This window comes from Pogonomyrmex barbatus, unplaced genomic scaffold (assembly GCF_055798465.1).
Source record: "Pogonomyrmex barbatus isolate J1 unplaced genomic scaffold, ASM5579846v1 scaffold1, whole genome shotgun sequence".
NCBI classification, from domain to species: domain Eukaryota; kingdom Metazoa; phylum Arthropoda; class Insecta; order Hymenoptera; family Formicidae; genus Pogonomyrmex; species Pogonomyrmex barbatus.
The window spans coordinates 855,099-880,586 of NW_028297098.1; the positions used below are offsets into that span (position 1 = coordinate 855,099).

The following is a 25,488-nucleotide window of genomic DNA, read 5'->3' on the forward strand; positions in this document are numbered from 1 at the left end:
TTGTTAAGTAAAATAAATATAATTGACAGCATAATTTAAATCTACAATTCTTGTTCTTCCAATGCATATGTCACTATGGCTTTACGATATGCATTGTAATATGGTATTGACAATAGTTTCATATTCGTAAAATATAACATTGGATACTTTTATTGTAATCAAAGTTTGTCGATATATTGAATCATTATATCATTGAATATTGAATAGCACGTTTGACTAACGTGTAAATCTTTTGTGTGTGCTATTAAGTATTTATCCCTACATAATTATCTTACTGCATTCTTACAATGTCGGATACTTCATTATTGTAATTGCAGTTCTGAAATCGTTGATATACTTAATATCGCATTTGCAAACTTTTTATCTTTATTCAAATGCGGCGGATATGTATTTTGCTAATGCATGATTATTTCTCAACACATTCACCGAGGAACAAGTTCATCTTGCATATTTACGAAAGATCAAGGTGAGTCGATATTTGTTATGCTATGACGAATCAATCACAAGAAACATCGTGACGATTCATTTGGTGGATACGAGCAACTCGCATCATCGCACGAAGCTGAATCACAAGCTCAATCACCACTTTATCACCAATTCATCGATCTCGAGATTCGTTGAATACCATAATGCATCGCGTGAAATGCAAAGCAGCGGAAATGACCTCGGGATTCCTCAGAATCTCGTATTGTCCGGCATCTTGACGAAATACGCAATCTTGTCTTCGGCCACCCTATAGTTATGAATCCATCTCGAACCCTTTCTCAGACTTCCATCGATACCGTCTCTCCAGACACCAGCCGGCAGATAGACCTCTCTCTGCCTGCTACCAGAATAGAGCACCGGCGCTACGATCAGTTCCTCGCCTACAGAAAATTCGTCAACCACCACGTGACAGGCTGGATCAGCAGGATCCAGCATCCAGAGCGGCCTGATGATAGGCAATCCGGTATCTAGAGTCTCGTTCGCATATTTTTTCAGTAACGGCGTAACAGTCTTCTGTCGCAGGGTGGTCAACCTTTTGGCGATCTCCAGGACTGACTCGTCCGAGTACTTGCTCGGCAGATGAGTGAAACGAATTACGGGCAAAAAGGTAGAAAGCTGTAGCCAGCGAATATAGAGCTCTTTGTCTGGTAGATCCACCTCGTAATCGTTGTCCGGATTGTTGTCTGACATCGGAAGCGCCACATCGCCGCCTACCGCCCCTGGCATAATGAATGGATACCCGATCATGCCATAACTGAGGACAGTGGGAATGACAGTCTTGATAGCCTTCCAAGATGACGGGAAGGGAGGCAGAGACACGAAAACGGGCGCTCGTGGCCTGGAAATGGCGCTGGAGACGCCGATCACAGGTATAGTGCCTAAAATCGAACGGGTAAAAATAGTCTTGTAATGGTCGGGATTGGTCAGGGGCTGCTCGCATTTGTAGTAATGTGGCATGTCCTGCGCAGTGCCTAGGTCGAGGTAGAATGAGTCTACGTGGTATTTCATGATCAAACTTTCAAGTTTCGTCTGCAGCCACGGTAAGGTCTTATTATTCGTGATGTCAAGCATGCCGGCGCTGTTACTTTGCTTGTATCTAAAATTAAATATGAATCCTTTTAAAAATATCCTTCTTTGAGCTGAATTGTAATATATATAATGCGTACAATAATTTATATTAAATTTACAAATTCGTGATTAACAACCTTGTTAATGCTGGAATTCTGGGATCGCTTCCCCTTTCGGAGATCAATAATCTGTTAGCGACTGCGTCTTTGAAGTTAACAGATTCTGTGGAGATAAAAGGCTGAATGCTGAACACTATTCTGAATCCTCTGCGATGAATGATATTGATGGTTTCCTCCATAGAAGGGAATCGTTCCTCGTCCAGGACAAAATCACCCGGACTGGGTTGCCATTCCTCGCTCAGCAGAACATGCCCTTGACGAAGGAATCCCAATGCGATCACGTCCTCCGTATAATTGTAAATGGCCGCCTCGTTGGTGGGTGAGATCTGCCAGACCGGTTCAGATAGCAGAGAATGGACAGCGTGCAGTTCATCGGGCTTTAAGCCATCCCATAAAGACTTCTCCGCCATCGAGGAGTGCAAGCTTTTCATGTTGTCGGTCGCGCAGATTGTGTAGTTGAGCTGAGGTAGCGGCGTAAGGTGATTAATATAGGCAAACGCGTCATGTTTCGCCTGAAGACAGAAGTCGTTGGTACGATTTGCATTGATGGAGACATAGAGCGGGGTCTCGAGGTCCACCAGGATCGTAGCGCCCTTCGAATTGAGGAAATATCTCTTTAGCACGTTTCCGAAAGGATGCTTTCTCACGTCACCGGTGATGAAGGGACTCAATTCTAGACGGCCGCGTTCCAGGGGATAAGCCATATTCTGAATCTGACCGGCGCCGTACCAGTGGCCTCTCTTCGAGGACCAGTCGAAGCAGTCCTTGGGATTGTAATAGGGACTCAGACTCTGCCAAGTGACGTGATAGCAGTGCATCCCCTCGCGCTTTGTATGAGCGAGGTAGAGCCGCGTTTGCTGCAGCCACTCGAGACAGACCGCGTCCTGCCGTTGATGATGAGGAAGGCAAGGATACACCCCTGTGTTCGGCGGGATACCCTCGCCGAGTCGGGCAGCGATGATCTCCGCCCCGGTATTGCTGTACACTCTCATCACCCTCTCGTTTTTATTGAATCTAAAAAGAAAACTCGATGGGATTAAATAATTGTCTCAAAAAAAATTTTTGCTATCTTTATAAAAAACAACAAAACAGAAATTATATAGGAAGTAATTAATCAAGCTCGATGTGTCGTGTGTGACGACGGAGAAAAATTTGATGCATAAAATATTGGATAATCGGTACCGGGATCTTCCTCCCACGATTCTAAGATAATGCAGCCCCTAAAAAGCTAAGCGTGCACGTTGGGTTACCAATTGAATACGCATTTTGAGACTGGCACGAGATCAGCGCGATAAACGAGCCTTAATGTATTCCATTAGGCGCTTCCTGGCAGAGGCAAACGACCGAAAGTTATTCCAGAGTAGACGACAAGCGAAGCCGGCGACTATCGAAATATCACTTCTTGACTAATGCAACTGATATGTAAGCGAAATAATTTTAATGTAACATTTTATTATCGATCACGATGGCAAAGTACTCACCTAAATTTCTCAAAATAAGCTCGTTGTAGGACGTGCTGAGTGTAATAAATGTGTGCGAATCCCACGAGGAAAACGATGCAAAGGAACAAGATACCAACAAATGCTTTAAGTCTAAGGAGAATTGATTAAAAAAAAGGACAATTATCAGTTTTTAAATAAATAGTTATAATAACAATCGATGTATAATAATTTTTGTCAGATTTTGAATATGCATATCTAGTAGTCATTTAAGTTTTGCAAATTTCCATTTTTTTTGATCACTTTACCTATAATCAGCATTTTGACGTCTTGCGCTGTTACGCAATGCCTGTGGTAATGATAATTGTAGTTTCTCCTTCAGAAGACTGCTGATACTGTTTACGCTGGTTATTGTGGAAGTTGCGCTTTGTACACCCGAAAGTTCCGTAGCGTCATTTCCCATTTTTTCATTAACCGAGGGTGACATGGTTCTACCCTTCCTTCGCGGTGGAGCTTGCAGCGGCACTCTAAAACATTATTATTATAACTACATATAAATTTAAATGATCTAATTTGTGTTGGAATTTAAAATAAAATTTCATTTATAATTTATTATGCTGGAAATATTAAAAAATCAAAATACATATATACATAAATATATAATAAAATATGCAAGTGTATTTTACAAGATATTTTAAAATGTACAATTATAAATAGAATTCTATTCTGGAGTTCGGAGATATGAAGATAATAACAGATTATCTAAGTTTAAATCTCTTTATCTGAGTTTGAAGAAATAAAGAGTGTGTTTTTTTTATTTCAAGCACTTCGTTGAAAGATATCGGTACATGTCGTTGTACCTTTGTAATGATACAGCGCTACCGATATCGTATCTGGGAATCATCTCGCCCTCTTAGTAAAAATACAGATATTTCAATTGATAAATTAACTGAACTTTAATTGATATTTTGATAAACGATAAATTGATAAATTGCTTTTTCATTCAATTTTTTAATCGATCTTTAATAATTTTTATCATTTTTTTTTTAATTTCTAAACTTTGTTATCTCTCAATCACGGAAAACACAATCACAAACGTATCTGCACTAGCATGTTTGACATGAAAAAATTAGAATAGTAGAAAATTTTCAATAGTTATGCGTATAAAAAGAAAAAGCGAGGAAGCTGTAAATGCGATCGAGTGACGACTGTTGGCCGAAACTGGCGATTACGGGAGCCGCAACTCTCTTACAGCGCGATAACCCTGAAGCGATATGAAGGAAGGTCGGTCCTAACAATGATGATGCTTACGATGACCGTGAAAACGGTCAGATAGGTACGCTTGTTTCATCTGCTCAGTCGGAACGCGCTCGCAAGTGAGAACGATAAACAGTACCTCGTGTATGCGTCTAGTGGGGTGTTACAGTGCAAATTGCGCATTTAGAGCGCGTATCGTCGAGAGAAAATTGCAGGCGAGATATCCATCTCCCGCGATAAGCCACACAGAGACTGTTTCCTCCGCTTTCAAACTCGATGGCATTCGGCATTTATAGATTTATTAGGCGGTTGGAACAGGTTAATACAGGTGCTAACCGAATCGGTATTGGAATGTCAAACATAAGGAGCACGCAATGTATTGTATTATGTTATTATCATTCGCGAAATTAAAATTTGATATTTGAAGCTCATAGAAAAATATTTATCAATTACGTCTCTCACAAATCGTATTTACTAGAAATTTATCAAAGTCAATTAATATCGATCGCGTTAAAAATTGATTAAAATTTGAAACTCAGTTGTCATTTCACAAATTGAAAACAATATGGTACATATGTTCGATTCAAATACGATTTAAATATAAATTGTGAATGTTTAAAATCATTGATTCTTAACTCATCTCTCTTTTTTTTTTTTTTTTTTTTTTTTTCGTCTTTTAATCGATCGCCGAATTTAACACTCACCTGGCCAGCTCCTCATCATTCGCTTCCTCTTCCGTTTCGGATCCTAGGGGACTTCCATTCGGTGTCGAGCCGCTGTTACTGAAAGTCACGCTGCTGCCGGTATCGCTGTCCTCTCTTGTGAATTTCGAGGCGGTACCCTGAAATATCAGAATCCGGAATTCAGGTGCGAATTAGCGCGCCTAAACCGTGCGAGCACCTGTGCAATCAAACAAATCAACTCGCCGATCGAGGCTGTAAATCATTGCCAATTACACACAACAAGATTCATCTGTGTGCTCTATAATGATCGTTGATATATTAAGAGCAGCAATGCTGCGCTTCGATATGCTCGATTTGCGTTTACATTGTTGTTGTTTTTTTTTTGTTTTGTTTTTTTTTTTTTTTATTGATGTACGATCGACGAGAAAGTGTCCATATGGCGTTGATGATACGTTCACTATTATTGATATTTCCCTAAACTCTTCCTTTTTTCCAAAGAAAAAAATTACGAACGCAAATATGTGAAACGTAATAATGTTGTTGAATACGAATCGCGATATGACGCTGATCGAAAACAATTAAGTACAATTGTATCCAGAAATGCGCTGCTTATCAGAAATGTTTATTACACATCATATATCAATTGGAGAATTTAGCAAATGGAATATTTTAGGTAGTCTCATCGTTTCTCTGTAGTAAAATATCACTTGAACACGATTCCTTCATTTTAAAATCGTTAGCGTTACGATAATCGCATCGCGCAGCGATGTTTCTTGAATACGAGTATTCATACACACTTTAATTGAAAATTGCTTTGTTTTAATAATCAATGCAATGTTCAACGTTTAATTGTCAATATTTATTCTCAGCAAAAGCTCACGTTTTCATCAAATAGCTAACACATTATATTATTTAAAGGCTTCATAAATTTGAGAGATGTAAATTTCTTGTATTTTAAATAAGTAATGTACAATGTTAGATTTTAGAAGAGTAAAGAAAAAAAGGAAAAGAATGCAAAAAATCGTAAAAATAATCATAAATAAAAAATCTTATATAATACCGTACGAGACAATATCATTTATATTGAACATTTCTGCGAAAATTGCTTATTTAGAGACGCGCAGAATATTGCCATAGCAAATAAGAAACATTGCGTAACTGAGAAATCTTATTTTCCCAATACGAGCATAAACATTATGATAGATAATGATTAAAATAGAAACAAACATTGGATTCGTTCGGTTTTTCAAAATGTAGACGATTGACATTATATTTTCAATGTGTTCGATATAAATATTGAATTCTCGTGTATCTCTCTTACTACAATATTTATTCTTTTTCTTAAATCGTCAAAAATAAATAATAAATTTTAAAAATATTTTTGAAGAATCTGTCACCATTACAGAATTCAACATTTTGCTTCTAATCGTACCTCCTGAATGACGTTCAGTTTGTGTTTCTTAACGCCAGCCAAGGCGTTCTCCAAGGAATAAATCGAACTGTATGTGTGATCCTTGACATCCATCCTGTACCACTCATACAGTTCCATACCACTTATCGATTATTACTTCATCATTTTCGTGCAAACGCTTGTTTCGCTTGTGCGATGTGTAACACGATTTAAAAACTCTTTCTTTTTCTTTTTCGATAAAAATAAACACGAGACGCGTAAAATCGTCACCAATCACTGTTAACCGTCCTCGTCGAATGACTCGAAAATACAGATCGGGAATCGAATTATCTCCTTGGTGAAAACATCGTGGCGTGCTAATCGCCCTAATCGCCCAGAAATCGAGCGGTGACAACGAATGCCTTTTTCACAAACGCGCGAAATTGAAGAGATACGATACGATGTTATTCTCGTCGTTAGAGAGACTGACGTTGATTATTCAGTAGGTGAGAAATACACGAAATATTATTGTTCGACTATTGTTTGACTTCGAATGAGCATATGTGTGTAATTTTTCTTTTTTTCAACACTCGAGGAATATTTTCGTCATCATCGGTATATTATCTATATAAGTTTACACTTAAGTGTCTAAGATTCGTTGACGTCTGTTTTGTAAGATTCGTCGATATATATTTATGACAAATAAAGATGTAAAGATGAATGAAATAAGATGTTTTGTATAAAAATTACTGATTGCATTATATTTATTAATATACTGTATAATTAATTCGACTTACGTTTTGTCTGTCTATCCGAAGATCATCCATCTCGTTAAGATTGCTGGGCATAGATATGCTGGTTTTTCTTATATTCGTGCTGCGTAACGCTGTCACTTCCGGTAGTACTTTCACCGTTTTCGTTTTCTCGTTGACGATTTTTTGATTATTTTCTTGTTTCGCCGTATTAACAATAACGTTGGCATTATCACTTGCTTTGCCTGGAAAGTCTGAAAGCCAATCGAGAGAAATAATTTGATAAAAATTTATACACACTTGAAAACGTACTATGATTTAGCGAAAATAATACAATGAAAAATAGTATAATATCTAAATTTGTGTAATACAATGTCGTTATCGCTGTATAAATATTCGCACTAAAACGAATGCACCTACGCAACTGCTGGTGTTTCCATATGCCAACTTATCGCAATGCAAACCCTCGTAAGAAAACATTGTGATAATTGAAGCGGCGGCGCCAATCGGAGATCAAAAAGATCACTGGAGTAATTAAAAAAAAGTTGGTACTTTTATCGCGACGATTGCAGAACAAATAAATATCAAGGATCTAGTTCGATAGTATCTAACCTTTTATAATCTTCGTAAACATCATGTCATTCGTAAATGACATATGTTGGATAAATTGGAAAATTAGGCTGATTGCATTCAATTGAATTTCTTTCTGGAAACAGATACGGTAGAATAACGACGAAAATAATCTTATAAGAGTTAGTTTGTATACTGAAGAAAAATGTGTGACTGTCTGCAAAAGGAGATCGCTGGAAAAATTGGATCGGAAACTGTAACTCTTTTCACAAAATGTCCTGCGCCATATCGACCTGGAAGAGATATTTTTGAGCATATAGTTTCCATTGGTTCCGATCGAATGTTAATCGACTCCGTGCGATCCAGTAGCAGCGAAATGACATACACTTCTATGGAAATTTTGTCGACAGACACGGGATCCTCTAGCAAATCAAACAGACTAGTGAGCTATCGATCAGAAATGTCTTTGATAAATGAAATGCGATAAAATGTATATATGTATAAAGATTATTTTGCAAACAAATAATTACATTGATAATTATAGTATAAATTCATTTATCCCACGAAATACAATTGTTCTGGCAAAGAAGAGGATTTTAAATTGTCACCGGTATGTTTTGAAACCGACAAAATTAAGGAGGCCGTTGAGGAGGAACCGGATATTGAATTTACATTGGCTATCATAAAGCCGGAAGCAATGATCTATAGGAAGGAAATCGAGAGTCGAATATGCGCGGAAGGATTTGAAATTTGTCAGACTCGTTGGCTACAGCTGACACCAGAACAGGTTGCAGAATTCTACAAAGAACGTTTCGGCGAACTGAGTTTTCCTCATCTGGTGGCATATATGTCATCGGGACCCATCATAGTGTTTGTATTAGCGAAGGAAAATGCCATAAAAGAATGGAAGAAAATCATAGGACCGACCACGGTATATGCAAAATATATCAGGATATCGCATAATATTTTAGAAATCAATTCTTTTGATTTAAGGAGTGACTTTGGAATCGTTTTAGGTGGCCGAAGCGCGTTTGTATTTTCCTGACAGCATCCGAGCAAGATATGGTCGTAGAGGAGACGACTTAAAGAATGCTATCCACGGCAGTTGCGATAGCGAACAGGCTGAAAAAGAAATTCATTTCTTCTTTCCTGATTGTAGAAAATTACTTTACATTTCATTGTGTTTTATGATACTTAATTTTCTTAATATTTATTTCGGTACTAAAATAGAAAATTTTTTTCTTCTCAGTTATAATTGAACCCTTGCTGAAAGATGAAATGGCTGAAGATTTTTTATGGGAAACTATTAATCCCGTTCTTATCGAAGGTTTAACATTGGTAATTTTTAACGATTTAAATATAAAATTTTTTTTGAGACAATTTTACTTGTCCTAATATTTTTTGATTAAGACAAAAACATTCTCTTTCTATAGTGTTGTAAGCAGAGACCGGCCGATCCTGTATTATGGTTGGCGCACTGGCTGATCCTGAACAACCCTAATAAACCTAAACTACCGGAAGATCTCGCTTTAATTCCGACATGATAATTCTTTCTCTCTCATACCGTCGATTTGTTTTATACTTTAACGCAGGACAACCGCCCGTCTTACCCACTAGATCTATTTCCTTCGGAGTTCCTTGACGACGACATGATGGCATCCTTTTTATCCTCCTCTCTGTCGCGGTTTGAGGAGTGTACCTCGAAACATAAAAAAAAAGAAAATATTGCAAAGTTCTGGCGTAAAATAAAATTCACATTACTTTCATTTTTCTCCTTATCCTTTCATTTAAGTTAAAAAAAAAAAATATTAAATATTTATAAAAATTATTTAATGTCATTCCGCAATTTTGAGGAAATTAGATATAAATTTCTTCAAAATTTATTTTACTTCTTTGGTTTCAGTTTAGTCGTAACAGTAAAATTACTTATTCGATATGAGTTATTTTCATTGTTATATAATTACCTAGATTCCACCAAGCTCTGGACGATGTTGACAATTGTTGGCTTCTCTCCGACTATCCGAGACTGGTCCCGTTCATTATTCGCATCTCTCTCGTCCTCACCGACCTCCACACGGTCCGTTCGCCGCGAAGAATCTTCCTGTTTCTTTTCCACATTTACTCCGCCTGCGCGATTTCGCTTCGCGATCGGTCGCCGTTCGGGCCTCAAATTGTTCAAATCGTTCGCGGCTTGACTTTTCGTCAACACTCGCGGCGCACCATCGACATCTCGGCCGTTCTCACATCGCACTCCATTTCGCTTCGACTCCGCTCGGTCGATCTCGAAACGCACTCGCACCGCTGCTGTACCGTCCACATCATCGAAATCGTCGCGGCTAATTTCCTGCGGAGCCTTGATTAATCCATTGTCGACCTCGCCCGCCTCGTCGTCGTGCCTTGTCTCGCCGGTTCTCTGTCTGTTACCTCGTGATCTTTCCTTGGACGGATTCGGCGAATCGTGAGTTCTATTGACAGGCGACCTTCAAACAGAATTACTAAATAATTAATATATGTAATTATAACGCGCGCGCGGTGACTTTGACTTATGTTAATTAATTATTTAATGTATTACACTTTTTATCACATTACGATTATTTTAAGAGAAATTTACCTAATTCATAAATATTTATATATAATAAAAATTATACAAAATTTAATATAGAAGAAAAACATTTTTTTTTAAAAAAAGAAAGAAAAACATTTTTTTGTTGATCAAATAATTTTCATGTTATAAAATCTTATATATTTCAATAAAATGATAATTTTTTTAATATAACTTTAGTATATTAATGGATAATTGAAAATACCTTTGTGGTGAGTACCATGGATCTATCCGATTGATCAACGCCGCCGATTCCTCGAGCTTGGTGGAGTTCACGTGATCGGAGGAGCCGCTGCCAGGTTTGTACCAGGGTGACGGTATCTTGAGGGTCCTACCAAAGGTTGGCCACTCGTGGCTGGCACCCTCGTCCTGATTAAAGGGCAAAACGGACAGGGAGACGCCCCGTCGTTCGGCCAGTCCGATCGGATCAACACTGGCCACCTTCACGTCCCAAGGATCGACGATGGATAGCAGCACTTTCTGCGTCGTAAAACAGAGACGAGATGATGATCACAGAGATCTGAGCAGCGTGGGAGGGGCGAAACACGAGAATGACGATCGCTGGAGCCGTCTGTGTGAGTGGACTTGTTAAGTCTCGTTAAAGTTATCCGCGGTGGACGCGCTCTCTTTCTCTTTCTCTCTTTTCGCGTCTGATTTCGATGAGGATGAGGCTGCCTCTCGGCCATAAAAGCATACTCGTGAGAAAGATACGCCAATGTGAGAAATTCGAAAATTTTCCAATCTGCATTACGAAAAAAAGAAATTCTGAGAATTATCTGAGATAACTGCAATTTTGGCGATTTGGTAGAAATGTGTGAAAGGGGGAAAGAATTTTTGCCAAATGAAGCTATAAATTTGTGCAAATGAGAAATTCTTCCAAAACATCATGTATTACATGAATTATTTATGATGAAATTCCACGATAGCACGTGTTCATTTTAGCGCAATAATACTGTAATAGCATATCGGTCTTTCGGTCTACTAAACGTGAATCATTCGCCGGGAACGTAATTTTAACTCCTCAAACAAGTTTAGTAGCGCCTTTAGTCGGCATTTGCCGAACTAGACAGATAAATCACGTGGAACAGTTTGACAGTTCGATTTGTTTTTGCTAGCTTCATTACGTAATGATGCTCGTTAATCCATAACGAGCGATTGTTTATATGATTGTTATGTCACGACTAATAAAAAGAGTTGGTTAAGGCATGAAATATTATTCATCAAGCGTTACGGAATAGAAAAAGTCTCTGCTGCGTTGGTCTATTTTGATGTAAATCCCATGCACATTCGAATTATCGCGATTCGCTTCGAGTTTCATCCGTAAAACTATTGTTTTTTTCCAAGCAAATGTTTAAAACAACTGTTAGAACTACTGTTATCTCAAGGCAAATGCGAAACAATAGTGTATTTCACAATATGTAATACATTTTTAGTAATTGTTTAAGTTTTCAATCAGATCACGAGCATTTTCTTTGTTATTTTAATACATTAAAAGTGTGATGAAACGACTACGTCGATGATCTCAGTAAAAGATTGGAATTGTGTTCGAAGAATCGCGAGATTTCTTAAGGATTTAGGTCAGCGAATGATCAGATAACAATGGAACATTTCACAAACGATGCAGTTCTTATCATTATATGATGGATCATTTGTTAAGTTATTCTCGTTTTGTATTTCACTTTATGACAAAAAAAATAATAACAGTAAACATAGAAAAGACTTTAACAGTAAACGTAGAAAAATATTCTCTTGAATAAGGAAGGAATTTAAGTTGACATTAAGTTCATTATTCGGAATAAACGATAATTTAATAAGTAATTTATTATAAAATTTTTGTTACTACAGCTGTCTTTTCTTATAACGGAGTGAGTGTTATAAATAAAGCTAAATAAATTATAACACAGTAAATGTTTAATAAACAAATAAGGCATATTATGACATTTTTATATATATGTGAATAGTCAATCATAGATGTGAATCAATTAAGCTGTCCATTTTAGAGTTGTAATCAAATAGTTATTATGTGGCTTTATATAATTAAACTGTTTCTTTGAGCTGTAATAATTAGATTTGTAACTTAATATTAACTAGAACATCAATGTAACTTAACGTGACTGTCGATTATGATTGTCATATAATTTTTCTTTTGCTGTTATCTTGACAAACGTCACAGATAAGAACTTCCCAATCAACAAAAATTTTAATCTTTTGCAAGCATCTTGCGTTTGCTAAAATAATAATCTAAATCGCAAGTATCGTATTATCTTTAAAATACATTACAATATTATAAATTTTATAAAATTCTATAGTCAAATTGTTAATTGTTGTATTCAATAAGGAAAAGATTTGTCGCAAAGAAGTAAAAAAATTATCGTAATGGCAAACGCAAATCAAAATAATAATAATTAAAATTTGATTTTATTGAAGAAAAGGGTCAAGAAGGTTAAACTAATTATATAAAATATAATTATATGTGTATTGTCACAACGTCGGAGACAAAGAGAAAAAAATAAAATTATTTTTTCAAATAAAATTTTATACTATAAAATAATAAAAATTTGTAACATTTTAACATCCCGATAAAGAGGCAATTTGGATTTTAATATTTAATAATAATAATTTGATTTTCGACAGGCGGGCACTAATTACATAAACGATTCGATTTAAACGGCTACCTTTTCACCCGTCTTTTTTTTCTTTCTTTTAACACGATCCATTTTCTTCATCAGACACTGTAGACAGTTGTTCTTTCAGTTGTTCTCAGCATCAAACTGACAATGTCAACCAAATCCGAGCGATTGCCGATAACGATCTCGCCGCGAAAGGAGTTCCACCTTCCGGGACAGGTGGTCTTAAACTGATCTGTCGTTCCGTATATCGGTGGCCACTTAGCGATATCTTCTTAGACAGCTTTGTATGTATCGGTATCGCGTATACGAGTATTGCGTACACACGCGAGCTTGCATACACCTTGCATACACAGTTATAAAGGTACATTACGTAGAATGTGTATCTCTACTTTGTAGACTCGCGCGGTAATCTCGCGCGTATCCGCGAATATACGATGCCTCGAGTTTTGTTTGCGCTTACATGGTTTACGTCCCGGGGTTTAATCCGGAGATAGTACTAATAATTATAATAGGTAATACCATGTGCGTTATTCTTCTCCGCTGGACACCATGACCGCATTCCGCTGGAATATTTCCAACGCGAAATCTTTAACTCCCCCGCGTGTGGCATTCGTGATTCGGTGTTTTTCAGGTGTAAGCCTATTGTCAATTTACTCGGGACTCGAGATTGTTAAACTTTGCGTCTGGCAAGAGCCAATCGAGAAAAGAGACGCACAACTTGATTTAGAATCTTCTATTTTGCAATGAAAATTTTCATCAAGATTCTACTGGAATCCTCATTTATCGTAGAATATAAAATATGATATATGTACAGTGATGTATGTACAGTGCTGGGAAAGTAACCGTATTATTTTATCTTGATATTTTATCTTCTTTGCTAGTGTGCTTTACGTCATCGGATACATTTCAAAATTGCTCGCGTTACGCAATAACAATTGTACACAGATTGTATCTATCGGATTATTTTATCTACGATAGGATGCATAATTATAATAACAGGCAGGATAGTTAATTAAAAAAGACACAAACACGAGGTCTATTTCTTCTGTTTTTATTTTACGCTTCTCAATAAGATGGCTCATAAAGAAATCGAATACCTCTCTCGCTAATTCGAAATACTAGTTTTACAGCAAAAGTTTCGCGAACTGATGTTATACGATAAATTGGAGCATTTGTTATTTACGTACTATGATTATACAGAATATTTTAATTAACGCCTAAAGAGTTAACTGTAATGATATGGTTTTGTAATAATAATAATTAAATTATACTATCTAATTCGTCACTCTGTGTTTGACAGGCTCGTTAACATGCTAATCAACGAGATAGCAAATAATTAAATAAATATAATTTCCTAGTGAGACACACTCCGCAAAACAAATACAAAATAAACAAATTCTTGTATCAAACAGCTTTTCAAAATGAAAGACAATTTTTAACACATTCATTCAATTTATAACACTAAAATTGTCATAAAATAATGACCGAATTATATAATAAAAATATTGTAAAATAAATATAATTTTACAAAAATCACATTAAACAAAATATCATTAATCCAATTATTTTCAGATCTTTCATATCAAAAATCTCTTGGACGTATCTTTGCGATCATCCAGCATTTTCTCGAAAAAATATCAATTAACTCTACCCAATTAACACGCAGTTTTCTTTATCTAAATTTTATTGCCATACTGCAAATACGTGGCTGCTCCAGTACCACAGATTTTCTTTTTCTGATTCAAAAATTATTTACGTATTCGATTATTTTACTGATCAATGAGATAGTGTGTGTCATAAAAGATTTCGAAATGTATTTCGAAAGAATCTTTTTGCTGCCGATAATATAATAACCAATAATACCTTAGAGTTTTTCATGCAATCTCGGTAATATCGGCTAATTAGACAGATTAGAGCGTATAAAAAAGAATATAAGCTGCTATCATTAGATGCATTATTTAACAAAATTGCATTGTTAATTTTCTCGCCCGTGGATCCAAAGTAAGTATAAATAAGAGATCACCTAAAGATTCGTTCGGTTTATCTATTCCCAATAATAATAATTTTCGGATGCACGTATTGCTAGCTAACAATTCATAAATCTCACTTTGCACAGTTCCCTTGCGAAATTCCCTATCTCTTCCTCCCTTCCTCTCGTTATTTATCGACAAAACAATAGAAACCATTATTGTAACTATTTTGTTCGCTCGATCGCATATCTAGATGCACGCGCGAATATATCACATCGTATATCGATCGTATATTCACTCGGATATTCGCGCGTTCGGTTATAATTACGCTCTATATTATGTTCTATATTTCTATTACTATTAACAGTATCGTAACTATGCTCTCTCATGAGCATATATATATATATATATATATATATATATATATATATATATATATTTATTTGTTTATATTTTTCTCTCACGAATCTCATATCTCCATACGTATTTTTCATTCATCGCATTCACACTCGACACTCCATAGATAAAGTTTAAAAACGTTAACGATAATTATATATCTATCTTTCTATTTATTATCTGCTGAAACTGCTCGAAGTTAAGTAAGCGACATGTTTAGAACGAGTGGAGTTTAAGCACTGCGAGAAGGCAGGATGCGTACGTAAGAGACGGTGAAAAGAAATCAAAAAAGAAAGAGAGGAAACGCAAAAAATCGTCAAATCAAAGGAGCATAACGTGCATGAGAGAACTCGCTCCAAATATTCGCTTTCTACCGTGGATATCTAATGCCAAAACGTATTACGGCCATCTGCAAAATTCCGCAACAACCGTCGTACGCGTAGAGTAGTGCTAACATTAACCGTATAAGTTTCTTACTTGCTGTTATTATCGTTATCTCTGTTAACATTATTAATGAGTATTATTCCCTTCGTACAAGGTAATAGAGGAAAAATCATTACCACGTGACCTTATTACATTATTGTTCCGAGTTTTTCTTTACGTCACTTCCTCCTTCGCTACGTCCCATATGTGTTTACATAATCGAGAGATGAGCATTAACGCCGCATTTTTCATCGTATCTTTGTAAATTCACTGAAGGGGAGTAGCCCGAGATAAAGTTTCTCAATCGAGAGCGCCGATTTAAAAATAGTCCCCGACTCTTATTACAATCCTCGGCAGGCTCGTGATTCACGGCTCGTGATTCACGCACAATTTCTCGCGTGAATAAACGAATCGCCACTTCGCAACGCGAGAACCCACAGTTAGTGATCTTGCGATCGAGTAATCCCATGTCGATCTTATCAAAACGCACCCACGCATATACATACACACATACACACAACGGAGTTTCTCCTTAAAAAGTATATATTTGTAACATTAATATATTTACAGTTTGTTCTACCTTTTATTAACGGTAATACTCTATACATATTAATGAATTAACAAAATGTGTAGAGGACTGATCGATATATATATATATATATATATATATATATATATATATATATTATATATCGATTAAGGGACACGTGGGATCAGCCGTAGTCATTCATGTGTTAGGAAATCTTTGTTTGTTACGCAGGATAATTTAAAAAGAGGAAAAGACAAGACTCCGTGCTGCTTAGAATAAAATCTTCGATGAATATGATATGTATCTATTTCCCTTTTTTTTTTTGAAAAAGCTCCAAGATTTCTTTCCTCTCCTCAGATCCTTAATCGCAGAAAATATAAATGAAGCCTAGCACAGCGATAAATTGGACGCGCTGTCGACGCTATTGAGATCCCTTCTAAATGTGCAAAGGCCCCTCGTTTTAAAATATCCTGCGTAACGAATTGACAAATTATTACTGATTTATAAAATATTGCACATTAGAAAATGCACAGGATATTATTTCTCTCGTTTAAAACGCTCGATCGATACGCTCGTGCGGATCCAACGAAAGAGAGTTTCGGGTCTATTAGGCGAACAAGGAGGAACGTTTTATATAACACGATCGATTTTCTCTCGCCAGTAAACGAGTCGCGTGTGCTGTATGCATGATAGTTCATAGGCCGGAAGGATAGGTGATTTCTAGGCGGACGACCGTATCTCCGTATCTCTGTAATAATAGTCTACGTATCTGTACATTAACGTAATTCTCCTGTATGCCATCGCGTGTGCCGCATTTTGTTCGTCGTAACGAAAGGAGACACGGCACGTGTTTCATCAAAATGATGGCTCCAGCTATATCGGCGCGTAAAAATCAGATTTATTTTCTTACACGCGCTGAACTGGACGCCAAAGTCCTCTCACCAGGTCATGGACAAACGTGGCATGTAAAACCAAGTGTAAATTTTTAAATCATTCCTGTTTTTGGAACAGATTATCGGCGATCTCTCGGATAAAAGTATCTGCTTCATCGGGACGTACTACGTTCAAAACACGCGTTTGATTCTTCCAATGATAATAGTGTGGGCAAACACTCTCAGTGCGTAGACATTGGTAATATTTCAAACGCAACGTTCGGCGAAGCTGGACAGATGGAAAAATTTGATATGCTACGAGTGCTATGCTAACTCGATACCGTTCCTAAAGACTGTCGCAATCCTAAGTAAAAAAAAAAAAAAAAATTTCGACTATAAAGAGATGAGTGCGAGATATCCCGTGAAAGGATCTTCAACGTTATAAGGATACCTCTTAACGTCGTACGTTACGTCATTCTCCTGGATCGTCCCACTTCGCTTCCTCGGCTATTCGATCGAAACAGTCCGAGAGGAATGTATACTACAAACGCAATAACACAAGAATAAATAAATAAATGAGTTACGAGTCGAGTCGTCAAAAAATTGCGAAAAGAGCGGATACTCACGTAAGGAGTAAAAACCTTGAGCCAACGAGGAGGACGATTGTCCTGGCGTGTGTATTGGAAGCAGAACGCCATCCCGTCCTCGTCCACTTCCCACCGAGCGATAGTGTTCCATTGGAATTCGACTACCTGTGACTCCAGGGTGCCATCCTCCTTCGCGGCATGCAATTTGAAGGCCGCCATGCCCACCGCCGGTACCACATGGCCCTCCTTCCTCGAGTCGCACGCGCAATGTGGGAACACGATGTCGCCGTATCCGCTGAGTTCCCTCGCCAATTTCAAATACTGCACAAATCAAAAAATTGTGCGTAAGCGTGATCGAAGATCCGTAAGAGGTTCGCAAGATTTCCCTGATTCGACACGAACCTCGTGCTTTCTCGACGCGTCCTGCAGAGCCTTCAACTGGTACAATCGTTCTCCCGCGGTGATGTGACCTCTGTTCACCTCGTCAATCGTTTGCCAGAATATCCAAGTCAATGCCTGCTCGCTCAACGGTCTATTTATATTAAAAAGCCACCTTCTTATTGCCAGACACGTCGCGCTGGCGGTCGAGTAATTCTGAATGTACAAAGTATGCGGGTGCTCGTGAGGTTGCAGCTTCCTCTCTGCAATACAATGGTCATATTAAATTGCAATGGTCATATTAAATTGCATGGACCGATGAATTTATTCGAAAGAATTTAAATGAGACGTAAGATAATTTTGGAATATACCGAAATTGTACTCGACGATCTCGAACAGGTAAAAATACTTGGCGGTTTCCGCATCCAAGCCGACTCGGCAGCAAACCGCATCATAGACATCTTTCACCGACGCCGCCTTGGGAACGGTGACAGTGACAACTTCACGGTCAGGTAGCAGAACCTTGAGATCAACCGCCGGGCCCTGATCACCGTCCTCCTCCAGTCGATCGGTCAAAAATTCCTGCATGGCGTCGCTCTCCGCTATTACGCGCACCGCACAAACTTTCTCCAAATACTGCTCCAGACCGCGTCTTCTCGCGTCGAGTTGCTGCTCGCTCAATCTGCAACGTGAGCAAATAAATGTTGTTTTCATTCGCGAGACGTGAGATGTATCTCATTTTGACTGCGAGAGAAGAAATGTGCGAGGAAACGCAAGGAAACGTTATGAGATCCGTTTCAGGATACTCAATGGTCCCATTCATTCCGCGGCTGAACGCGCCGCGATTTATGCCGTCGTATGCGAAATTAAGCGTGAAGACATTACTGGAATGGCCATTTTCCTGGTAGCTTCGGGAAATTGAAGCCTATGAACTCCTTCTTCAGCGCCATATGCAACGCCGCGAATTCTCGATATCGACGCGAGCACAAGTGCCTGCCGGCCATGTGGACGTTGAAGACTACGTAACGCTCGTGTTTCCTCTCGCGGACGTGATAATCCGGCACGCTGATGGGCAGAGATCGCTTTTCGCTGTAGTCGACCGACGAGTAGCTAAACAAAAAATATAACGCGCTTAATGTTTGTATATGTATGTGTATACACGCATGCGAGCTTTAATTCAATCAATCTAGATAGACTGCGATATCATTAGAACCCTCAAGGTTGCTATTATTTCAAGCGTCTTATCGGTGGAGATAATCGCGATATCGATATCGTTGAAAGGTACTCCAAGTTGCTTTATAGATCATGATATTTTTTCTTCTGCGCCGAAAATTACGCGACACTCAGGTATCATGCTTACCTCAGGTCCTCGCAGGGCTCCAGCCTCTCCGCTTCCTGCGGTGTCACGGAGATGACGGTCAGAGTGAGGACATCACCACCCGATTTTATCAGATCTACCACCTGCTTGTGAGTGGCACCCTCGACGTTCACATTGTTCCTGCAAACAGAGACGACGTGTTACGGTTATTGCCTTCTCTCGTGACACATCTCTCGTCACATACGATACGCCGTAATACTCGCGATTAACTTCGCGTAGCTGCAACCGACCTTAATTGCGAATGCGACGCACCGACGGTATTCCACCGTCTGCGATTCTCGATCCACTCGCATTGTAAAGCGGTCATGTAACACGTCAACATATTTCACGTGTTATTTTTATCGGCGCGATAGCGAGCTAATCGCGACAAGCTACAATCGCGAATCACGCGATCGATCGCCGCGGGGAAAATTAAACGGCGGATTAGGCGGGGATTTTCACGATTTTAACACGGCACACATCCGGTCCTCGGCGGATCCTAACGGCGTCGAAAGCAGCAACAGGCGGATCGCCTTCGACGAGGTCGCGATCCGTCTCGCCAATCTCGCTCGCGCACGTTGTCGGTGGCACTCGAGCCAGTTCGAAAGGGAATAGGATACCGGTAATCGGCCTTTTTAGCACGAGTTTCGAATTCCGACCGGTGAAAGGACTGTCGCGATTGGTTGACGCGCGGAGGCACGGCTCTCCCCGGAGGTCGATGAATATCACCGCCACGGATTTCCACATCTGCGTGCGACGAAAGGCGCGTCGCGCACTTTATACGTTTTCGCTATCGCGTGTACCCAGTGGCCCGATGTAAGACGTTATCTGTCTTCTGGACAGGCTTGCAATCGCCGATCACTCCGCTTATCACTCTTTTACGCACATATGACTGATTGACTGATTTAGTGAAATTTTATAACGGACAAAAATTCCAACGTCCATCGCGTATACTCGCATATAATTTAATACTAATAATATATTATATATCATCAGGGGAGAGAGAAATTTTCTCTTCAGTCTGATTGACGCGAAAGCGTCGCGCGCTAAGCGCGTGTGAGTGGCCGACGCGACTGAACGCTGAGGTCGGAATTACGTGAAAGCACCGGCAATCGGCGTCAATTTCGAACGCCGACGTTGGCACCTGCCAAATACATATACATTCTCCCTTTCGGCAGCACGCGTAATTAAAACGCCCGAATACGGCAGCGAAAGGTACGATATTTTCGTATTTAGCCGAAGATAAAATTAGATCGGTCAATAACGACACTATGCGTACGTTAATCTGCCGAGAGAAGATAATGCGCTTCGGTGGGCGAGTGTGTGGGCACATGGACGCACGCGAATACTTATTTAGTCTTCGAGCGCGTATCTGTTTGCGTATCTGGCGATGCGCGGCGCGCATCGCTTCCTTTCTCCGCGGCCGCGCGAGACCGGATTACAAATGCGCCGTGACCGATGCTGCTATCCGAAACTGATGACACTGACGAGAGGCACAGCCGGGCCCGCTAATTGCAACTTAAGCGAGATAAACAAAGCGTACCGAGGACGCTTGCCTAATGTTTCGCGCCTACGTTAATGGGGCTCCTAATAGGCGCCTAATGATTGACGCAATTCTGAGTGAATGACTGCTCGTTTTATCGGATGCGTGCGATGGAAGCGGCTCCTTTTATGTAATATTCACTTATCGCCGCTCGTTAAAACCCGAGTCCATCATCAAACCTTCGAGTCCAGCGATCTGAGCTATGATTTATCTATTGTTCAATTTATTACTTCTGATTGAGATTGTTGTTTTCCATCGCCGAGTAGGATGTCCTCGACGATGATAAAAAAAAAAAAATATGATTTCGCGAAACTGTAAGATAATATAATCTCGTGAAATAACTTCGTGGAAACCGTATGAGGAGTAAACCTCTTAAAGCTATTAACATAAGAACATAATGTAAGGAAAGAAGTCACATGTAGCGTGTATATAATAGAATAATAGAAGGAAGCTTACGTGATTAAAATTTTTACGTAAGCGATAGTTAGGGAAGTGCTAGTTAGCCGGAAATAGCCGGAATACAAAGATATATAAAGATAAATGGGCCATTATGGGCTTATCATGTCAAAGCTCCAAACGTGTCATTTTATAAATCGTTTCAGGAACGAATAATAGTTAAAAATCTAGGCGAAGTGTAAACGGTAAAAAAAAACCACAAAATTAGCCAAGTGAAAGCAAGAGAGTTTCGATTAGTTTCACACAACCGCGTACATCGAGAGAAGAATACTCGAGAAGGAAGAGATGGAGTTGGGTGGTTTCGACATTTCAATTTGTCCTCCTTTGGACATCAACAGACGTTTGTTGTCCCGTCGAGAACCGCAGAAATTTCCTTTCAATCTTGAAACGAGAAATTGCGCGAAACTATGTTGCTGAAGTCGACGGGTCTCTCACGCTGTAGTGTCCTTGAACCTCGCGGAGTTTATGGGAACCTTGGACCTGCGAGGGTCGCAAACAGACTCTACGTCGTCGTCGTTTTTCGACGCTCGGAAACAGGCAGTGACAAGTAAACGGACGGCTTATCGATGTGACTATTGTGAGACGTTCACAATATGCCGATAGTAATAGTAGTAGTAGTATTATATTATAGTCAGCCACTCGGTAGTATCGTTATCTTTTTTTCCTCGATTTCTTACTGTTATCGAAATGAAGACATTGTATGGTGTACGCAATCTTTTATTTAATCTGACTAAACGTCAGAAATGATTTGCGTCATACCTAAAACAAATGGATATTTCTCAAGATCGATAAGATGTGTCAATTCAATTCACGATTTTATTTTTGCGTTTATGTGTAATATCGTAACGATTGAATCTATGTGTAATGCGAATGTGATATGTGTATATCATCAAATAAAATTCTCCATGCAAATAGGTTCAACCGGGACAAAGCGGTGTAATGTTTCAAGCAAATTAGCTTTTAATTAAACAGCTCGTGAGAACACAGTTACCGCGCGCACAGGGTGGCTAATGATCGGGTATGCAAATCCAATAGCGCTAACGACTCCGCCGATGGAAATTGCAAATGTATCTAGCGAGTTTAGACAGTCGATTAACTAACAGTTAATTCACAACACTAAAGATGTTCGCAGGCGCTCGTTACGCTTGTCATAATTAAATATCACAGTCTTTCCAACGTCGAAGCGAACTGGCGAAACGAAGGGAAATGAGCTTGAAGCTTATTTGTTATTTGTCGGATTAAGCCAAGATAGATAGAAATTAGTCGAGATGAAAAACTCGAAAATATATCTTGCACATTCTCCTCCTCTAGGATTAGTTCACTGATAACAACTTACCGATTAACGAATATCGAGATATTTATTGAAGTAATTGCTAAAGCAGCGAACGATGGAAATCGGTCTGAAGCTCGCGGGTATGACGGATTTTGCAACTGTCGCGTTTGTTAAGCTTCGCAAACGAGATGTCAAATAGATTGAACGTGTCATGCATCGTGCACAGGTTTTTTTTTTTATCGTTCTTACATCAGAATTTGCGAAGCGTACATGTTTTCTCGGACCGTATTGCGCCAGCGTGAATTAGCGCCATCGTGATTAGAGTTTTCTCTAATGGTTATCTCGTCTCTAAAAATTAGGCGCAATACATAATTTCTATCTGCGACGCCCCCTTTTTCCCGATAAGCACCACGATATAGAGAAATTTTCGAACAGTTGATATTCGTACAGAGCACGATAAAATTATCAATGACAGTCAAACTAGTTTCTGTTTTTAAAAAGAAAAAAAGAGGAGATAATTGACATTGAAATACCTTTCAATAACGTAACGTAATATTGATTCTACGGAATTTCTAACCAGAAGCAAAGTGCATTGGGAGATTATCTAAATCTGTCTTTTTCGTTTCTGCGTGCGTTGGCTAGAGCTATAATCCTTGAGAAGGCACATTGCGATACCGAGCACGATTAGTTGCCAAGCGAGCGAACCTACATAAGCAACTAATCCTCGATGAATATGCATACAGTTAGCGCGCGAATTAATGTATCTCCATAAAATACCTCAAATAAACGCGATCTTTGAATATGCGATGTACAGCTTTTAGTATGCAATCATGTAAACGAAATACGAAATTCCGACTGCCAAGCGAAAAAACAAGAATTAAGCCTATTTTCGTTATAATGTTTGCTAAATTGCGAGTATGTGAACAAAATATTCTTAAAGGAACAACGTGTGAAATCGTGTAAATATTATTATTTTCTGAGAAAATGTTGACAACGCACAATGTTGTAGACGATAAAATTATTGTTTACAAATCTGTGTTGTGTTATGTGATTTTGATGTTTTTAAATCTAAGTTCTTTTTTTTTTTTTAATTACAATTTAGATTGTTATTATTGAGTATTAAATTATTAAATTTTATAAATTAGACCGGACATTAAAAAATCCCATTAAATTTTGTTTCAATTTCCTGTAATTTTGCTTTCTTTTTTAAAATTATGAAGTTGATAACTATGATCACAAATGAAATTAATGGCATTTTCTTTTAATAAACGAAATAAAAGTTATACGTTATAATAAATTATAGAAGCATTAGATCTAGGAATTGAGGACTGAATTGAGTCTAAACATTTGCATCGGTATAAAAAAATTTATGTTTTAAATTTATGTTTCTCTTTTTGCGAAGAAAAATGTATCATATTTCTAATGCGCGTAATGCCTGTTTATTATCAATTCTACGTGACAATGAATATAAATATGACACGTGTCATGCAGATAAGAGCAAAACTGAAGTTAAATATTAGTTATCAAAAATAACACTCGAATCTTCAGTAATTTATAATAATCCATGGTGTACCGTGGATATCAAATATCGGTTTGATTTTAGAGTATCAGAACATGACAAACCACACATCTTTAGCTACATGTTCTATAAATGTTTGGGTTGTAGCCTGTAGAATTCTCAAATTCTTAATATTCGCACATAGATGTATTCAACATCACGTCTCAATTCGAGAAATCTGAAATTTGCCACCGCGTGGCCGCATCTCGTGTCCGATTCTTCGTGCTCCAATTGTGAGCTGTTCCAGTTCGAATTTTCGGGGCATAAAGTTCGGCGCAATCGAAGCGCCGTATTACGTAGGAGCGTAAGTTGCGTTTTTCGTCGAGTTTTCGCCTGCCGGATTTCGGCGATTGTGCGCTACCGATGATTTACCGAATTGTTGAGCGCGAATCGAGAAACGCGGGAGGAAGGAAACGGTTTCCCTCTACTCACACTTCCAGGATACGGTCGCCCTTGCGAACGCCGGCCTTCTCGGCGGCACCGCGTGGTAGCACCGCGCTGACGTGCTGCAGAGGCGCGTACAGCTCGCCGTTGATGCTCCGCAGTTGTCCACCCTCGCTGACCTGACCGCGTACGTTGAACCCGAAACCCGTCTCCGTCTTGTAGATCGTTACGCACCGCGGCCCCTGGCCGACCGGATCCTTGTCCGGTCCGGCGGCCGGTGGATGCTGCGGCACGCGCGCGTTGTTGTTCACCATTGTCACGGCCGCCGCTACGTTTCTCACACTGCCGTCCTGGTTTGCGGCTGGCAAGCGGTGCACCTCCGATTCACAATCCGCCATGTTGCACTCTGGCCGCCCATTCACGGCGGTCCCTACCAAATGCTATCAACGCTCCCGTTGTCACTTGGACCTAGGGACGATAGTCGAATTGGTATCGATATCGGTGGCGATGTGTCAAATGCAATATCTCGTAAGTGTACCGCGATGCCATGGAGGTAAGCAAACGTTGAACGATACTCAAATCGCATATCGATACATGCGACGTATCGATTCTAGAGACATTGTACATTGGTACGTAGATACGTTGTAAAATAAAATGATGACAATAAGAAAATGCATAATTATTTAGTTGAAGAACGTCGCGATAATGTTCACTTAGCTTTCTTGAATTCTTGTAAAAAATGGATGTAACCCTTGATTTTTAGAAA

The 25,488-nt window shown here is 38.9% G+C and overlaps 3 protein-coding genes across 7 annotated transcripts in view; 1 reads left to right on the top strand and 2 right to left on the bottom strand.

The window, feature by feature from the left end:
- LOC105430077 (alpha-galactosidase MYORG) lies at nt 1-13,792 on the bottom strand. Of its 3 annotated transcripts, XM_011643417.3 has the most exons (10): nt 13,042-13,792; nt 10,572-10,846; nt 9,729-10,244; nt 9,375-9,463; nt 7,240-7,448; nt 5,074-5,210; nt 3,421-3,639; nt 3,155-3,265; nt 1,692-2,687; nt 1-1,582 (listed from the first exon to the last, which is right to left on the bottom strand). In XM_011643417.3, exons 1-10 carry the CDS (start codon nt 13,090-13,092, stop codon nt 676-678), a joined length of 3,510 nt encoding a protein of 1,169 aa, XP_011641719.2. In that variant the 5' UTR covers nt 13,093-13,792; the 3' UTR covers nt 1-675. The 3 variants fall into 3 exon arrangements, with proteins under 3 accessions (XP_011641719.2, XP_011641720.2, XP_025074829.1); XM_011643418.2 differs by lacking the exons at nt 10,572-10,846; nt 13,042-13,792 and having other exon boundaries at nt 9,379-9,463; nt 9,729-9,786; XM_025219044.2 differs by lacking the exons at nt 7,240-7,448; nt 9,375-9,463; nt 9,729-10,244; nt 10,572-10,846; nt 13,042-13,792 and adding an exon at nt 6,485-7,164.
- The window catches only part of LOC105430076 (nucleoside diphosphate kinase 5), a 21,532-nt gene continuing 4,010 nt past the window's right edge, over nt 7,967-25,488 (top strand). Inside the window, exons 1-5 of the mRNA XM_011643416.3 lie at nt 7,967-8,206; nt 8,309-8,695; nt 8,781-8,919; nt 9,014-9,102; nt 9,198-10,941. Coding sequence (XP_011641718.3) covers nt 7,970-8,206; nt 8,309-8,695; nt 8,781-8,919; nt 9,014-9,102; nt 9,198-9,308 — 963 coding nt within the window. The 5' untranslated portion in view covers nt 7,967-7,969 and the 3' untranslated portion in view covers nt 9,309-10,941. The remainder of the gene's footprint in view (nt 8,207-8,308; nt 8,696-8,780; nt 8,920-9,013; nt 9,103-9,197; nt 10,942-25,488) is intronic.
- Nucleotides 14,032-25,168, bottom strand: Snx27 (sorting nexin 27). 3 transcript variants are annotated; one of them, XM_011643413.3, is made up of 8 exons: nt 24,771-25,168; nt 19,512-19,649; nt 19,037-19,261; nt 18,523-18,833; nt 18,176-18,414; nt 17,813-18,094; nt 17,638-17,727; nt 14,032-17,475 (listed from the first exon to the last, which is right to left on the bottom strand). In XM_011643413.3, the coding sequence occupies exons 1-7, from the start codon at nt 25,118-25,120 to the stop codon at nt 17,659-17,661; spliced, it is 1,614 nt and encodes a 537-aa protein (XP_011641715.2). In that variant the 5' UTR covers nt 25,121-25,168; the 3' UTR covers nt 14,032-17,475; nt 17,638-17,658. The 3 variants fall into 3 exon arrangements, with proteins under 3 accessions (XP_011641715.2, XP_011641714.2, XP_011641713.2); XM_011643412.3 differs by having other exon boundaries at nt 14,032-17,550; XM_011643411.3 differs by having other exon boundaries at nt 14,032-17,727.

Excerpts from the sequence above, each read along its gene's own strand:
- LOC105430077 (XM_011643417.3), bottom strand. The coding sequence starts at position 13,092 with ATGAAGAAAATGGATCGTGTTAAAAGAAAGAAAAAAAAGACGGGTGAA. Across the intron at positions 7,449-9,374 it reads GAAGGAAATAGATCTAGTGG|ACTTTCCAGGCAAAGCAAGT; the intron begins GTAAGACGGGCG and ends ATTGGCTTTCAG. Across the intron at positions 3,640-5,073 it reads AATGATGAGGAGCTGGCCAG|AGTGCCGCTGCAAGCTCCAC; the intron begins GTGAGTGTTAAA and ends ATAATGTTTTAG.
- Snx27 (XM_011643413.3), bottom strand. The coding sequence starts at position 25,120 with ATGGCGGATTGTGAATCGGAGGTGCACCGCTTGCCAGCCGCAAACCAG. Across the intron at positions 18,834-19,036 it reads CCAGGAAAATGGCCATTCCA|ATTGAGCGAGCAGCAACTCG; the intron begins GTAATGTCTTCA and ends CTCACGTTGCAG. Across the intron at positions 18,415-18,522 it reads GATCGTCGAGTACAATTTCG|AGAGGAAGCTGCAACCTCAC; the intron begins GTATATTCCAAA and ends ATTGTATTGCAG.